Consider the following 17642-nt stretch of genomic DNA (forward strand, 5'->3'; position numbering starts at 1 on the left):
TACTCCTGCACCTATTGTCTATTGTACAATTGCAGAAGGACCTCTTTGCTCCTATACTCAATCCTCTTGTTAGATTTAGAGATACAGAGAGGAAACACCCTTTAGTCCACTGAGTCCAAATTGACCAGCGAGCACCCCATACACAAACAATATCCTACACACTAAGAACAATTTGTTTACCGAAGCCAATTAACCTACAAATCCGCACGTCTTTGGAGTGTGGGAAGAAACAGGTGCACCCAGAGAAAACCCTTGCGGATACAGGGAGAACATACAAACTCCATACAGACAGCCCACGTAGTCAGGATCTAACCCATTTCTGTGGCGCCGTAAGGTAGCAACTCTACCACTGCGCCGCCCAGAGGCCCTCATAATTTTACACCAGGATATGATGTTCAGGATCAGCTCCTCCTCAAAGCAGTTCCATGGGAGTTTCTCAACATCTGCAAGAGCAGGTGGGCTTTGGTTTAACCAATGGAGGGCTTCTCTGTCAGTGCAGCATTGGCACAGATGATGTGCGTAAATCTCAGCCTGATTCAAAGACAGGACATTGCTCACTGAATCACGGCTGTCAACACAACATGGAACACAGAACAGTACAGCACAGGAACAGATCCTTTGGCCCACAATGTCATAATCATAATCATACTTTATTAGCCAAGTATGTTTTGCAACCTACGAGGAATTTATTTTGCCATACAGTCATGCCAATAACAAGCAACAGAACACACAGAATACATTTTAACAGAACCATCCACCACAGCGACTCCTCCACATTCCTCACTGTGATGGAAGGCGAAAAAAAGTTAAATCTTCCCTTCTTTGTTCTTCAGCGGTCGGGAGCCTCGAGCCTTCCATTAACGGGACGACCTTGCTCCTGTAGCCTGTGGTCAGGCCCTCCGTGTCGGGGCGATCAAGCTCCTGCAACGGGGGAATCTCAGCCCCACCACGCCGGGCGATCTGACCCGGGTTTGGGCTGGTCAAACCTTTTGCGACTTTAGAGCTTCCTGACATCGGTCTCTACCCGAGACTGCGAGCTCCTCGATGTTGAAATCCGTAGGTTGCGGTTGGAGCATCGATCCCAGTCAAGGGATCACAGGCTGCGATGGTGAGTCCACGGCCCCGCAGTGGGGTTCAAAGTCAGTCTCGAGCAAGGCCACCAGCTCCATGATGTTGGGCCGCAGAGTGACCGGAGATATGATCGGGAAAACAATCGCATCGCCAGCAAGGTAAGAGATTGAAAAAAGTTTCACCAGAAACCCCCCGCCCACTCCCCATATAAAACAAACCAGAGAACATTAGCACATACTTGTAAAATACACTAAAAATAACAAAAAGGACAAAAAGACAGACCATTGGCAAGGCTGCCATTGCTGACAGCGTCACCCGGTGGAATGTCCGTGCCAAGCATGATGTCAAGTTCCCTCCCTTTCATCGATTCCATCTATACCAAGCTACCTTGGCAAAGCCACCAGCATAATCAAAGATGTCTCACCCCAGTCTCTCCCTCTTCTCCCCTCTCCCACCAGGCAAGAAGTACGTGCAAACGCACACCTCTAGATTCCAAGACAATTTCTTCCCAGCTATCATCAGGCAACTGAACCAACCCATCAAACCGGAGGGGTGCTGAGCTACTACCTACCTCATTGGAGACACTCAGACTGTCTTTAATCAGACTTTGCTGGACTTTATTTTGCACTATATGTTATTTCCTTTATCGAGTATCCGTACACTGTGGATTGATTGTAATCATGTATAGTCCTCCACTGACGGGATAGCATGCAACAAAAACCTTTTACCTCAGTACACATGACAACAAACTGAACTAAGTTAAACTGAAGTTCCACACTTTATCCTGCTCTTCATTTCTTCTAGCTTTCTCCCCCTCCCAAAAATCAGTCTGAAGATATGCTGCTTGGCCTGCTGTGTTATTCCAGCTCTGTGTCTTCTTTTTTAATCTACTCTACCTGCACATGATCCATATCCCTCTATTCCCTGCATATCCATGTGCCTATCAAAAAGCATCTTATACAGCACTACCATATCTGCCTCCACCACCACCCCTGGCAGCAAGTACCAGGCACTCCCCATTCTCTGTGTAAAATATTTACTCCGCACATCTCCTTTGAACTTTGCCCCTCTCACCTTATAGATGTGCTGTATGGTCTTTGACATTTCCACCCTGGGGAGAAAGGTTCTGACTATCCACCGTATCTATGTATCTCATAATTTTATATACTTCTTGATGGACACTGTGGAAAAGGAATATGGGAACGTAACTCTCACATATCTCCCACCTCTCCCCTCTCCTCCCAACACTAACCTTTTGCATCCAATCTCTCCACTTACTTCCAATATCACTCACCGCACATCTCTACCCTCTCCTCCCACCTCTCCCTTCTACTCTCCCCTCCAATCTTTCCCCTCCACCCTCCACTTTCTCCCTCTCACCTCCACCCCTCCACTCTCTCCTCTCCCCTCACCTCCACTCCAACCTCTCCCCTCACCTCCACCCCTCCACTCCAACCTCTCCCCTCACCTCCACCCCTCCACTCCAACCTCTCCTCTCCCTCTCACCTCCACCCCTCCACTCTCTCCTCTCCCCTCACCTCCACCCCTCCACTCCAACCTCTCCTCTCCCTCTCACCTCCACCCCTCCACTCTCTCCTCTCCCCTCACCTCCACCCCTCCACTCCAACCTCTCCTCTCCTCTCCACTCTCTCCATTCTCTCCACTCCAACACCACCTCTCCCCTCCAACAATCCTCCTCTCTCCTCCCCACTCTCTCTCTCTCCTCCGTCCCCTCTCCTCCACTCTCTCCTCTACTCCTTCTCCTCCACTCTCTCTCTCCACTCTCTCTCTCTTCCACTCTCTCTTCTCCACTCCACTCCCTGATCTTTAACCCAGCAGTCCCACGCAAGGGGCGGGGAACAGCGGGGTTAGCTGGAGAAGATGGCGGCGACGACGACGGGCAAGGTGAGCGGACGGGAGCGGGGCAAGGTGGGGAGGGGAGCGGACGGGAGCGGGGCAAGGTGGAGAGGTGAGCGGACGGGAGCGGGGCAAGGTGGGGAGGGGAGCGGACGGGAGCGGGGCAATGTGGGGAGGGGAGCGGACGGGAGCGGGGCAAGGTGGAGAGGGGAGCGGACGGGAGCGGGGCAATGTGGGGAGGGGAGCGGACGGGAGCGGGGCAAGGTGGAGAGGGGAGCGGACGGGAGCGGGGCAATGTGGGGAGGGGAGCGGACGGGAGCGGGGCAATGTGGGGAGGGGAGCGGACGGGAGCGGGGCAAGGTGGAGAGGGGAGCGGACGGGAGCGGGGCAATGTGGGGAGGGGAGCGGACGGGAGCGAGGCAATGTGGAGAGGGGAGCGGACGGGAGCGGGGCAAGGTGGAGAGGGGAGCGGACGGGAGCGGGGCAATGTGGGGAGCGGACGGGAGCGGGGCAATGTGGGGAGGGGAGCGGACGGGAGCGGGGCAATGTGGGGAGCGGACGGGAGCGGGGCAAGGTGGGGAGGGGAGCGGACGGGAGCGGGGCAATGTGGGGAGCGGACGGGAGCGGGGCAAGGTGGGGTCACCAGCAACAAACACCCGCAGTCAGGCTCGAGCCCGAGTCTCTGGTGCTGTCAGGCGGCAACTCTGCCGCAGTTTCTGGCTCTAAACCCAGACGTCTGCAGTGCAGATACTATTACAGCATTTTACATAAGTCTCAGACAGTTGCATGGAAAGGAAAGGTTTGTTCAAAAGTCAAAGAAACAGGATTAGGCTATTCGGCCTAATAGTCTGCTGTACTATTCAATCATGGCTGATCTATCGTTCCCTCGACCCTATTCTCCTGCCTTTGCACCATTACCCCAGACACCCTTCCTAATCAAAGGTGGGATTGGAGGGATATGGCCAAACTTGGGTGAATGGGATGTTTATACTGTATTCATCACTGCATTCTAGTTCAAGAGCGTAAATGAAAAATGTTAAAAAAAATACAATTTCCAGATTGGTTGCAAAACAGATGCTCTATTCTTGTAAGCATTCAGCCCAATGCAAAGCAATAGGGTACATTAAGCAAAACATAAAGTACTGGAGGAAGTCAGCAGGTCCGACAGCATCTGTGGAGGGAAATATGAGTATTCCCTCCTGCTCAATGCTGCCTGATCCACTGACTTCCTCCAGCACTTTGTGTTTTACACTCATCTGCAGTGGATATCTATAATGGATATTTGACTTAAGTATATGGACAGGATAGGTTTGGAGGGTTATGAGCCAAATGCAGGGAGGTGGGACTAGTGCAGGTGGGGCTTGTTGGTTGGCATGGGCAAGTTGGGCCTATTTTTATGCTGTATGACTACATTTCTTTGTTTCTCCATTTTCTGGATCAGTTGAACGTTTTGATGTTTGTGTTATATTTTGAAGTACCGAAGTTCATCAATTTGCAAAAACTTGCATTTATAAAGCCTCTTTCAGCACCTGAAGATTGCTTTGTGCCAGTGAAATACCTTTTCAAGTGTATGGCAGCACCTGTGGAAAAAGAAATGCAGTAAAGCTCATTGGCCTGAAATGTCACCCCTGTTTTGTTTCTCTGCGGCTGCTGCCTGATATGCTGAAAATTTAGTGTTTTTATTGTTTCACATTTCCAACTTCTGTAGTTTCTTTTAGCAACAGGGAACTGCAGATGTTGGTTTACACAAAAGGACACAAAGTGCTGGAGTAACTCAGTGGGTCAGGCAGCATCTGTGAAGAACATGGATTGGTGACATTTTGGGTCAGACCCCTTCAAACCGATTCTTTACCCCTTCCCCTCTGCCCCGCCCCCCAACAATCAGTCAGAAGAAAGGTCCCGACCTGAAACGTCACCTATCCATGTTCTCCAGAGATGCTGCCTGGCCTGCTGAGATAGTCCAGATTTTTGTGTCCTTTTGTGCAGTTCCTTTTTGCTCTTTGAGTTTGAAGTGTAGTTACTTGGTGAAACATGGCCATCTTTTGTTTACACAGTTGAAATGGATCCATCCAAATTCAGAGTCTGGACTTGAAACATTGACCAACCTTTTGCATGAGTAGATACTGCATGACCAGGTTTCCTGCAGCAGTTTGTATTGTGCTCCAGATTACAACATCGACAGCCTCCATCTTGGGACTTCCTGAGGTTAATGTGAGATATTCACCAGGAACGCGTGGAAGCAGATATGATAGTGGTGTTTAAGAATCTTTGGATATGGATACAGATATGGATGCAGGGTGGCACGGTGGTGCCGAGTTACTGCCTTAAAGCACCAGAGATCCAGGTTCAATCCGGACTACGGAGTTTTGTATGGAGTTTTACGTTCTCCCCATGACCTGCGTGGGTTTTCTCAGGAACTCCAGTTTCTTCCCACACTCCAAAGACATACAGGTTTGTAGGTTAATTGGCTGCTGTAAATTGCAAAATGTCTCTAGTGTGTAGCATTGTATTAGTTTACAGGGTGATTACTGGTCGGCGCAAACTTGGTGGGCCGAAGGACCTGTTTCCTGGTGTATCTTTAAACTCAACTAAATGTAGGAAATAGATGGATATGGAACACACGCAGGCAGAAGAGATTAGTTTATCATGGCATTATGGTTGGTCGGTACAGGCATTATGGGCTGAATGGCCTGTTCCCCCGCTGTCCTGTTCTATGTTCCATTACATCCGTAATAACTTAGAGAGAAAATGTAAAAGATGATGTAGTTAACAAATAGGTTGTGTTTGTCCCACACAAGCTATTCTCTCTCCCTCTCTCTCTCTCTGTCCTCTCTCTGGCACACCATGTTCATTAATTAAAAATTGAAGGACCTTTCACTGAACATGGACTTTTTGTTCAACAAATACTAGAGTTTGTTTCCTATCACTTCTGATGGTTATTTTCAACTCTGCTTCAACTATAAGTTGTAAACCCTGTTGGTAAGGTGGGATGTGTTATTAACCGTTGTACGTCCGGATATTAAATTCACCCGCTGACCCTCAGCATAGGAGCACCGCAAGGCTGCGTGCTCTCCCCTCTCCTGTACTATCTCTACACCAACGACTGCACCTCCACATGCTCCTCTGTCAAGCTTCTCAAGTTTGTGGACGACACAACCCTGATTGGACTGTTCCAGGATGGGGAGGAATCTGCCTACAGACAAGAAGTGACACAGCTGGCGTCCTGGTGCCATCACACCAACCTGCAGCTCAATGCTCTTAAGACGGTGGAATTGATTGTAGACTTTAGGAGAGCTCCCGCTTCCCTCCCCCCCACTCACCATTATCAACACCACAGTCACATGTGTGGAGTCATTTAAGTTCCTTGGGACCATCATCTCCAGGGACCTTAAATGGGGGGCCACCATCGACTCCACAGTCAAAAAGGCCTAACATAGGATGTACTTCCTGCAGCAGCTCAGAAAGCACAATCTGCCACAGGCAATAATGGTCCATTTTTATACTGCCATCATAGAGTCTGTCCTCTGGTTTGGCTCAGCCACCAAGCATGACATCTGGAGGCTGCAGCCGAGAAGGTTGTTGGCAGAAACCCCCCCCCCCCATTGGTGAACTGTACACTGCAAGGGCCAGGAAGCGAGCGGGTAACATCATCTCTGACCCCTCTCACCTTGGCCACAAACACTTTGAAGCATTTCCTTCTGGAAGGAGACTCCGGACTGTCAAAGCAGCCACAGCCAGACATAAAAACAGCTTTTTTCCACAAGCAGTAGCTCTACTCAACAGCCAAAAGTCTGTAGCCTCCTTTTGCTCTGGTATTTTATTTCATTCCTCGCATGTTTAAATTATACTATTTCATTCTTAAGTGGTTACTGTATGTCATGTTGTCACTTGCGAGCAAAGCACCAAGGCAAATTCCTTGTATGTATACATACTTGGCTAATAAATTTATTCAGTTCAATTTAATTCAATTCAAATTACATTTTCAGCATTGTCACGCATTTTGTTTGGGAAGTTATCATAAAGGTTATCCAATTTGGCGAATAATTTGAAGTTTTATCATTGTTATTTCTACCTTTTCGACTTTATCCTTTTGGCACAATTCCATGCAGCTTGCATCATTTGAAGCCAATAGTCTGCATTTCTTGCCTTTGCTGGAAATAGATTAAAGTCTAGTTCTTTATTTGCTGATTTCTTTAAATATTTGTTGTAGGCGCCAGGAACGCCTTGTCAGCAGTTAGTTTAATTTATTACTGTAATGTATATCGAGGTACAGTGAAAAGCTTTTTGTCCTTTTGTTGCGTGCTATCCAATTAACCAAAAACCTGTATAACACTACACCCACAGAGCGACAGTCTAGTTCTAGGAGACGGTGTTTCGATCCTCCCCCCAGCACACCCCATCTGTGATGCCAATGTCCTTCAGTGAGGAGGTGGATTTTAGGTCTTGTTCAATGAGTGGCATGGTGTTTCCAGGTCATATAGCGTGGAAACAGGCCCTTCAGCCCAACTTGACCACACCGACCAACATGTCCCATCTACACTCGTCCCACCTGCCTGCATTTGGCCTGTATACCTCTAAACCTGTCTTATCCATGTACCTGCTTAAAGGTTTCTTAAATTTCGTGATGGTACCTGCCGCAACCACCTTCTCTGGCTGCTCGTTGCATACACCTACCACCCTTTGTGTAAACAAGTTACCCCCCCTAGGTTCCTATTAAATCTTTCCCCCGTCACCTTAAACCGATGTCTTCTGGTTCTCGATCCTGCTACTCTGGGCAAGAGATGCCGTTGGGCGATCTGATCTATTCCTCTCACCATCAGAGTCAGAATGGCATGGTTGGGATACGAATGCAAAGTCCTTGCTGCAGTGCCAGTTCCTCATGTATCTGTCGTTTTGAGGAAGATATCGTCAACCTACAATCTGTGGCTACCAATCAAGGATTGAACCCGCCTCTCTGGTGCTGTGAGGCAGTAGCTCTACCGGTGCGCCACCGTGCCGCCCTTTCATCATTCCTTCATCGTGTTGGCAATTTCGGTATCACTGGCATTTTGCTGGTGAGGGGAGTGGAGAAGAGAAGAGTTCCAGGTTTCCATTCCCAATGGTCTGAGAAGTTTTCTGAACGGACGGGGTGTGAACGGAAGGAGATGATGCCCCTGTGGGTCCAGTGTTTGGCATTAACGGTTGTATGTATGTTGACAGGTCATCAAGTGCAGAGCGGCAGTGGCCTGGGAGGCGGGGAAGCCCCTGTCCATCGAGGAAGTGGAGGTTGCCCCACCGAAAGCACATGAGGTTCGGGTTCAGGTACGGAATGAAACCCATCACTCAGGTTCACTTCAACGATGTAAACATTTCTTTCTCAATAGTTTAGTTCCCAATACTTTTGTTTATGATTGTCACGTGCACTGGGCATTGACAATGCCCATCGGGTCAACACTGCCATTCAATCCTGGCTGATCTATCTTTCCCTCTCAACCCCATTCTCCTGCCTTCTCTCCGTACCCCTTGACACCCTTACCAATCAAGAATCTGTCAATCTCTGCTTTAAGAAATCCCAATGACTTGGCCTCCACAGCCGTCTGTGGCAACAATGAATTCCACAGATTCACCACACGCTGGCTAAAGAAATCTCCTTTCTAAAGGTACATCCGTTTATTCTGTGGTTGTGCCCTCTGGTCCTCCCACTAGGTGGAACATCCCCTCCACATCCACTCTATCCAGGCCTTTCACTGTTTCCCTGTTTAACGAGGCTGTGATCTTTACCTGACAGATTGTTGCCACCGGAGTCTGCCACACCGACTCCTTCACTCTGAGCGGGGCGGACTCAGAGGGGCGCTTCCCTGTCATTCTTGGCCATGAGGGAGCTGGCATCGTGGAGAGTGTTGGAGAGGGAGTCACCTCCTTCAAAGCAGGTAAAGAATTGCAAAGAAAGGCCTCGCACTTTTCACATTCTTCCCCGAAAGAAGGAAAAACATAAATACAAGCAGCGCGGTGGCGCAGCAGTAAAGTTGCTGCCTTACAGCGCCAGAGACCCGGTTCGATCCTGACTACTGGAGCTGTCTGTACAGAGTTTCTACATTCTCACCGTGGGATTACTCCGGGTACTCCAGTTTCCTCCCATATCCCATAGATGTGCAGGTTTGTAGATGAATTTGTTTCTGTAAATTGTCCCTAGTGTGCAGGATAGAACTAGTGCACGGGATGATCGTCGATCAGCACGGACTCAGTGGACCAAGCTGTATCTAAACTAAACAAGTGTTGCAAAAGGTTTAGTGTAGAGACACAGCATGGAAACAGGTCCTTCAGCCCAGCAAGCCTATGCTGACCATCGAACACCCATTCACACTGGTTCTATGTTATCCCGCTTTCTCATCCACGCTTTACACATGAGGAACAATTTACAGAGGCCAATTGGCCTACAAACCTGCACATCTCTGGAATGTGGGAGGAAACCGGAACACCCTGTGAAAACCCACGTGGTCACAGGGAGAACTCCATGCAGACAGCACCCACAGTCAGGATCAAACCCGCGTCTCTGGCACTATAAGACAGCAACTCTACCGCTATGCCATAGTGCTGGTTTCTATTTGTTTAGGCAGCGCAAATTGGAGGAACAACACCTCATATTTTGCTTGGGCAGCTTACACCCCAGTCGTATGAATATTGACTTTTCTAACTTCAAATAACCTTTCCCTTACCTCTCTCCCCATCCCTCCCCCCTTCCAAGTTATCTGACTAGTCTGACTCTCCTTGTTTACATTTTATCTCTTGTTTGCTTTGTTGTCACCTTCTCCTAGCTAACAATGATCTATTCTATATTTTCCTTGATCTCCATCACTTTTGTCTCGTTTTCACACCTTAAACTTCCTTATCTCTGTGTCTCCCTCTCCCCTATTTCAGTATGAAGAAGGGTCTCAACCCGAAATGTCACCCATACCTTCTATCCAGAGATGCTGCCTGTCCCGCTGAGTTACTCCAGCATTTTGTGTCTAACATGGGTAGGATGGGTTTGGAAGGCCAAACGGGGGCAAATGGGACTCGCTTTGATGGGACTCGCATTGATGAGGCATCTTGGTCAGCATGGATGAGTTGGGCCGAAGGGCGCATTTTCTCTGCCCCACCATAGTCACCCTGCTAGTTCCACTGTTTGCATCTGTATATCCCTTTGTTATCACCTCTTCCACAGTCAACAATGAATGGACATTGTGGGCTCCATCTTTCCTTGGTAATCGGTGCTGGCTCTGATTTGTTCTAAACCATTTCATACCTCTAGTTTCCCTCCCCCATGACTCTCAGTCTGAAGAAGGGCCTTAACCTGAAACATCGCCTATTCCATTTCTCCAAAGATGCTGCCTGAACCTCTGAGTTACTCCAGCATTTTGTGTCTATCTTAGGTGCAAATCAGCATCTGCAGTTTCTTCCTCCACACTCAGTGCTGCATGACTCTGACAAACACATTTTCCGAGCCACCACTTGGTGATGGATGGATGAGATGAGGGCTTTAGTTTTGTCTAATGTAATGTCCTTCTGTTACAGGTGATCGAGTGATTCCACTTTACATACCACAGTGTGGGGAATGCAAGTTTTGCCTGAATCCCAAGACCAATCTCTGCCAGAAGATCAGGTTACCAATTACTCTTCTTCGTAGTTCCGCTCATGAGAATGAATTAGCTTCATGTTGCCACAAAGCAAAAAACAGAGCACTCCAGGAACTAAATGAGATTAGTAAAAGTGAAAGGGAGAACTCTTAATGTATTAGCATCCAACCAAAATCCACAGGAGTGTTCCTTCGATCTGAACAGCCTCCACCTGTTCCTGTAAAGCTTTGAAATCCAAATCTTTAATCCTTTTATTCTGGCACTTTGGTGCATGCAAACCAAAATCCTAGAATTAAGATGCAAGGAAATGTATGCTGTCTTTGTGAATTGATAACAAAATTGGAAAGCGGAACACAAGGAACTGCAGATGCTGGAATCTTGATCAAAACACAAAGTGCTGGAGAAACTCTGGGTCAGGCAGCGTCTGTGGAGGGAATGGACAGACGACCTTGCAGATCAATAGACAATAGACAATAGACAATAGACAATAGGCAATAGACAATAGACAATAGGTGCAGGAGTAGGCCATTCAGCCCTTCGAGCCAGCACCGCCATTCAATGCGATCATGGCTGATCACTCTCAATCAGTACCCCGTTCCTGCCTTCTCCCCATACCCCCTCACTCCGCTATCCTTAAGAGCTCTATCCAGCTCTCTCTTGAAAACATCCAACGAACTGGCCTCCACTGCCTTCTGAGGCAGAGAATTCCACACCTTCACCACCCTCTGACTGAAAAAGTTCTTCCTCATCTCCGTTCTAAATGGCCTACCCCTTATTCTTAAACTGTGGCCCCTTGTTCTGGACTCCCCCAACATTGGGAACATGTTATCTGCCTCTAATGTGTCCAATCCCCTAATTATCTTATATGTTTCAATAAGATCCCCCCTCATCCTTCTAAATTCCAGATCGGGACCCTTCTTCAGACTGATTGGAGTCGGGAGGAGAAAGCTGGAAAAATATTGGGACGGGATGAAGCCTGGCAAGGGATAGGTGGATACAGGTGAAAGTGGTTTGATTAGCAGATGGGAGGAGTAAGTGACGGGCCGCAGGTAAAGAGGAGACAAACGGGTGGTTGATAAGAGAAGGAGTGAAATGTCAAGCTGGACGGAGGGATGAGGGTGAGAGGGGGAATAAAAGGGAAATATTCGACTTGGGAGGGGGAGATGTATACATAGGAGGGGAAAGGAGCAGGGTGACAGGTGGTGGGAGAAATGTGTGTGCACGGGGGTTGTGGGAACGTTGTCTTGGTCCTGCACTAGGTGAGACAGGTTCACATGCATCTCGTTAAACCACATCTTCTGCATCCTCTAGATTCCTTGTCCAACCTCATCTATTTCATCCGGTGTTCCCGATGTGGCCTGTACATCGGCGAGACCAGGCATTGTTCTAGAAACATTCATTAAAGAAATTTAAATGCAAATTCGTTGACCAGGACATGTTTCTCCAAGTCAGGGATGACAATAGACAATAGGTGCAGGAGTAGGCCATTCGGCCCTTCGAACCAGCACCACCATTCAATGTGACCATGGCTGATCATTCACAATCAGTACCCCGTTCTTGCCCCCTCCCCATACCCCCTGACTCTACTATCATTAAGAGCTCTATCTAACTCTCTCTTGAAAGCATCCAGAGAATTAGCCTCCACTGCCTTCTGAGATAGAGAGTTCCACAGATTTACACCTCTCTGAGTGAAAAAGTTTTTCCTTATCTGCGTTCTAAATGGCCTACCCCATATTCTTAAACTGTGGCTCCTGGTTCTGAATCTTATGAATGTGATTGGTGGTAAAGTTATTATTAATAAATATCTCACTGATCTTCCTATCTACCGTATTAAACTCTGTTCAGCACAGGAACAAGCCCTCCAGCCCACACTGTGCCAAACATAATGCCAAGTTAAACTAATCTCTTCTTGCACGTGATCCATGTCCCTCCATTCCCTCATATCCACATATCTGTCCAGAGCCTTTTAAACGTCACGATTGTATTTACCTCCAACACCACCCTAGCAGCACATTCCATGCATCCATCACTCTCTGGGTAAAAAAAACAATCTTGCCCCGCACATCTCCTTTAAACTTTGCCCCTCTTTCAGATGTTGGTGGTGGGTATATGGAAGGAGCTGCCGGAGGAAATAGTTGAGGCAGGTACTATCATAACTTTTGAGAAACATTTAGACAGGTACAGGTTGTCAAAGGAAACCACGTGCTGGATTAACTCAGCAGGTAAGGTAGCATCTGGAGAACACGGACTGGAGACACTTTAGATCTGAAGAAGGTCCTGACCTAAAACGTCACCTATCCATATTTTCTAGACATGCTCCTTGACCGTGTGAGTTACTCTAGCGCACAGTTTATTTTGGGGACATGGATAGGTGATGTTTTGGGTTAGGACCTTCTTCAGACTGAAGAAGGGTCCTGCCCCAAAACATCACCTATCCATGTTCTCCAGAGATGCTGCCAGACCTGCTGAGTTACTCGAGCACTTTGTCTTTTTTTGTAAATCAGCATCTGCATTTCCTTGTTTCTACCTGGTGTCTTTTTTATTAGAGCAGTATCTTATTGACAGTTTCTTCCCAGTAGTTTGGCAACTGAACCATCCTACCAACAACTAGAGAACGGTCCTGACCTTCAATCTATCTCATTAGAGAGACCCTTGGTTATCTTTAATCGGACTTTATCTTGCACTAAATGTTATTCCCTTTATCCTGTATCTTTACACTGTGAACGGATCGATTGTAATCATGTACAGTCTTTCTGCAGACAGGTTAGCTTGAAACAAAAAAGCTTTTCACTGTTTCAGCTTTTCAGGGCTGCACAATGGCACAGCAGTAGAGTTGCTGCCTTGCAGTGCCAGAGACCCGGTTTGATCCTGACCTCAGGTGTTGTCTGTACTCCTTTTGTGGGTTTTCTCTAGGTGCTCCGGTTTCCTCCCACATTCCAAAGACGTGCAGGTTTGTAGGTTAATTGACTTCTGTGAATTGTCCCCAGTGTGTAGGATAGAACTATTGTACAGATGATCATTGGTCGGTGTGGACTCAGTGGGCCGAAGAGCCTGTTTCCACACTGCATCTCTAAAAAAAAACTACCTCGGTACACGTGACGATAAACTAGACTAAACTATTGATGGTGGAATTGTGATTTGATTGATATCTTTTTGTTGATGGGTTGTTTATTTTCTTGCTCTTCCATAGGGTGACCCAAGGGCAGGGTCTGATGCCGGATAAGACCAGCAGGTTTACTTGTAAAGGCCAGCAGCTCCACCACTACATGGGGACCAGTACCTTCTCCGAATACACGGTTGTTGCTGACATTTCCCTGGCGAAGATAGACCCGGCGGCTCCACTGGATAAAGTCTGTCTGCTGGGCTGCGGCATTTCCACTGGCTATGGGGCAGCTCTCAACACTGCCAAGGTACGAACTCTCTCTGTAATGTTTCTGATCTTCCCCATCTTCAATGCAGTTCTGGAGTCTAGAAATGAGCCATTACTCAGTCTGAAGAAGGGTCCTGACACGAAACATCACCTGTCCATTCCCTCCAAAGACACTGTGTTCCTCCAACACTTTGTGTTCTGACTGTTTCCCATTTAATTCATCAAAGCTCGTTTAGGTTTATTATGGTCACGTGTATCGAGGTACAGTGAAAAGCATAGTTTTGCATGCTGTCCAATCAGAACAGAAAATACTATACAATCGTCAGATTCTAGCACAAACTCTCGTTCATAACGAGAGGAGTTGAGTATAGGAGTAAAGAGGTCCTTCGGCAGTTGTACAGGGCCCTGGTGAGACCACAACTGGAGTATTATATGCAGTTTTGGTCTCCTAATTTGAGGAAAGATATTCTTGCTATTAAGGGAGTCCAGCGTAGGTTCACAAGATTAATTCCCAGGATGGCGGGACTGTCATATGATGAAAGAATGGAACGGCTTGTATTCACTGGAATTTAGAAGGATGAGGGGATTTTATGGAAACATAAAATTATTAAGGGATTGGACACGCTAGATGCAGGAAACATGTTCCCGATGTTGGGGGAGTCCTGAACCAGGGGTCACAGTTTAAGAATAAGGGGTATGCTATTTAGGACTGAGATAAGAAAAACTGGGATTCACCCAGAGAGTTGTGAATTTGTGGAATTCTCTGCCTCAGAAGGCAGTAGAGGCCGATTCACTGGATGCATTCAAGAGAGAGTTAGAGAGAGCTGTAGGGGCTAGCGGAATCAAGGGGTATGGGAAGAAGGCGAGAACGGGGTACTGATTGTGGAAGATCAGCCATCATCACATTGAATGGCGGTGCTGGATCGAAGGGCCGAATGGCCTCCTCCTGCACCTATTGCCTATGTATCTACGTAAGAGGGAGAGCAAAGGAGAAGATGCAGAGTACAGAATATAGTTCTCAGCATTGTAGCGCATCAGTTCCATAGACAAAGTCCAATGTCTGCAATGGGTCGGAGGTGAATCGCATAGTACCCTAGCTTATGGAAAGACTGTTTAGAAGCCTGATAACAGAGGGCGCAGCGGTAGAGTTGCTGCTTTACAGCGAATGCAGCGCCGGAGACACAGGTTCGATCCTGACTACGGGTGCTGCACTGTAAGGAGTTTGTACGTTCTCCCCGTGACCTGCGTGGGTTTTCTCCGAGATCTTCGGTTTCCTCCCACACTCCAAAGACGTACAGGTATGTAGGTTAATTGGCTGGGTAAATGTAAAAATTGTCCCTAGTGGGTGTAGGATAGTGTTAATGTACGGGGATCACTGGGCGGCACGGACTTGGAGGGCCGAAAAGGCCTGTTTCCGGCTGTAGATATATGATGATATGATGATGATGATGATGATGATGATATGATGAGGGGAAGAAGCTGTTTCTGAGTCTGGTGATGTGCGCTATCAAGCTTCTGTATATTTTGCTGGATGGGAGAAGGGAGAACTTGCACAAACTCAAAGGATTTTGGTTTATTGTCACGTGTTTCGATGTACAGTGACAAGCTTTGTTTTGCATGCTATGTAAACAGATCAGATAATACTACACATAAATACAATCAAGTCAAACTCATGTACAATAAGTAGAGCAAATGGGAAGATACAGAGTGCAGAATATAGTTCTCAGCATTGCATCCTCGCCTGTCCAATTTCCCCCTCTGGTTCAGGCCCTCAAGTCCTGGCAACATCTTTGTAAATCTTTCCAGATTAATGGCATCTTTCCACTTGCAGGGTGACCAAAATTAAACACACTATTGCAAATGTGGCCTCACCAACGACTTGTACAGCTGAAATATAACATCCAACCTCTATACTCAATGGCCTAGACCTTCATGTGAAAAGTCACCTTCTCCCCGTCTAGCTGCGACGCCACTTTCAGGGAACTATACACTTGTACTCTTAGATCCCTCCTCTCAACAACATTCCATAGGGCCAGACCGCTCACTATGAAGGGTCCTACCTTGGTTTGACTTCCCAAAATTCAACACATCACGCTTATCTGAATTAAACTCCATTTGCCATTTTTCAGCCCAATTACCATTCTAACTAAGCATACTGCACTAGTCATAGAGATAGACAGCATGGAAACAGGTCCTTTGAACTACCGAAGGTAGACACAAAATGCTGGAGTGACTCTAACAGGCAGCATCTCTGGAGAGAAGGAATGGGTGACGTTTCGGGTCGAGACCCTTCTTCAGACTTTGAACTACCGAATCCAATCCGGCCACGCTTTACACTAATCATATATTAATTCCATTTTATTTTGCAAACTCTTCCCTCATTGTCACACCACCCTCCCCAGATTTTACCAATCCCTACACCCTAGAGGCAATTTACAGAGGGCAATTAACCTACAAACCCGCATATCTTTGGCATTTAGGACAAAACCAGAGCGTGGGCGGAAGCCTCTGTGGTCACAGAAAGAACGTGTAAACTCCTCACAAAGAGACAGCGCTGGTGGGGTGGTCAGGATAGAACCCTGGTCTCTGATTCTATGAGGCAGCAACTTTACCACTGCTGCGTGCTAAGCTAATGTCCGTGCATTCTCAAAGGTAGCATGCAGGTGGTTAAAATAGCATCTAGAATGCATTCATTTATTTGAAGCACAGAAAATAGGAGCAGGTGATTATGTGTAAGTATGTGAGGAGGTACGGATTGGGGTGGCGCAGTGGTAGAGTTGCTGCCTTGCAGTGCCAGAAACTCTATATCTATCCTGACTACGGGTGTTGTCTGTATGGAGTTTGTACGTTCTCCATTTGACAGTGGGTTTTCTCCAGGTGCTCCAGTTTCCTCCCACATCCCAAGGACGTGTAGTTTGTAGGTTTGTAACCAGTGGATCTATTATGATTACACTGGAGGAAGAGCTGATCTGCTCCGGAAATGCGTTGTGATCTTGACTAAACTCCTCGCTCTGTCTGCCCGGCTGACTTTGCCTCCACTCCTTGAACCCTAGGTCGAACCGGGCTCCTCGTGTGCGGTGTTTGGACTGGGTGGCGTGGGTCTTGCAGTTATCATGGGCTGCAAGGTCGCCGGTGCCTCGCGGATCATTGCTGTCGATATCAACAAGAGCAAGTACACCAAGGCTCAGGAGTTTGGTGCGACTGAGTTTGTGAACCCCAAGGACCACAGCAAACCCATTCAGGAGGTCGTGGCGGAAATGACCGATGGTGGAGTGGACTACTCCTTCGAGTGTATTGGCAACGTCATTACCATGGTGAGTGATAGACCTTGTTATTGTTGGTCTGAAGAAGAGTCTCGACCTGAAACAACGCCTCGTTTAGTTTATTATTGTCATGTGTACCGAGGTACAGTGAAAAGCTTTTAGTTGCGTGTTATCCAGTCAGCAGAAATGCTATACATGATTACGATCAAGCCTTTCGCAGTGTACAGATACGGGATAAAGGGAATAACGTTTAGTGCAAGATAAAGTCCATTATAGTCTGATTAAAGATAGTACAGAGGTTTCCCGTGTGGTTGATGGGAGGTCAGATCTGCTCTCTAGTTGGTGAGAGAACGGTTCAGTTGCCTGATAACAACTGGGAAGAAACTGTCCCTGAATTTTGAGGTATATGTTTTCAATATGTGTACCTCTTGCCGGATGGGAGAGGGGAGACAAGGGGTGAGACTGGACCTTGATTACGTCTTGCCA

General features: G+C 47.5%; 1 protein-coding gene across 2 annotated transcripts in view; it reads left to right on the top strand.

Annotated features, from left to right (window-relative positions):
* The first annotated feature begins 2901 nt into the window (after window positions 1-2901).
* LOC144595527 (alcohol dehydrogenase class-3) overlaps window positions 2902-17642 on the top strand; it is a 28500-nt gene continuing 13759 nt past the window's right edge. Inside the window, exons 1-6 of one of the 2 annotated variants that reach the window (XM_078403061.1) lie at window positions 2902-2976; window positions 8128-8229; window positions 8696-8837; window positions 10462-10549; window positions 13714-13933; window positions 16947-17207. In XM_078403061.1, the coding sequence (XP_078259187.1) occupies window positions 2953-2976; window positions 8128-8229; window positions 8696-8837; window positions 10462-10549; window positions 13714-13933; window positions 16947-17207 (837 nt within the window). In that variant the 5' untranslated portion in view covers window positions 2902-2952. Of the gene's footprint in view, window positions 2977-5304; window positions 5380-8127; window positions 8230-8695; window positions 8838-10461; window positions 10550-13713; window positions 13934-16946; window positions 17208-17642 lie in introns of those variants that run through there. The other variant, XM_078403052.1, reaches the window with a different exon arrangement.

The sequence above is a fragment of the Rhinoraja longicauda genome, chromosome 1 (genome assembly GCF_053455715.1).
Source record: "Rhinoraja longicauda isolate Sanriku21f chromosome 1, sRhiLon1.1, whole genome shotgun sequence".
Taxonomy (NCBI): Eukaryota; Metazoa; Chordata; class Chondrichthyes; order Rajiformes; family Arhynchobatidae; genus Rhinoraja; species Rhinoraja longicauda.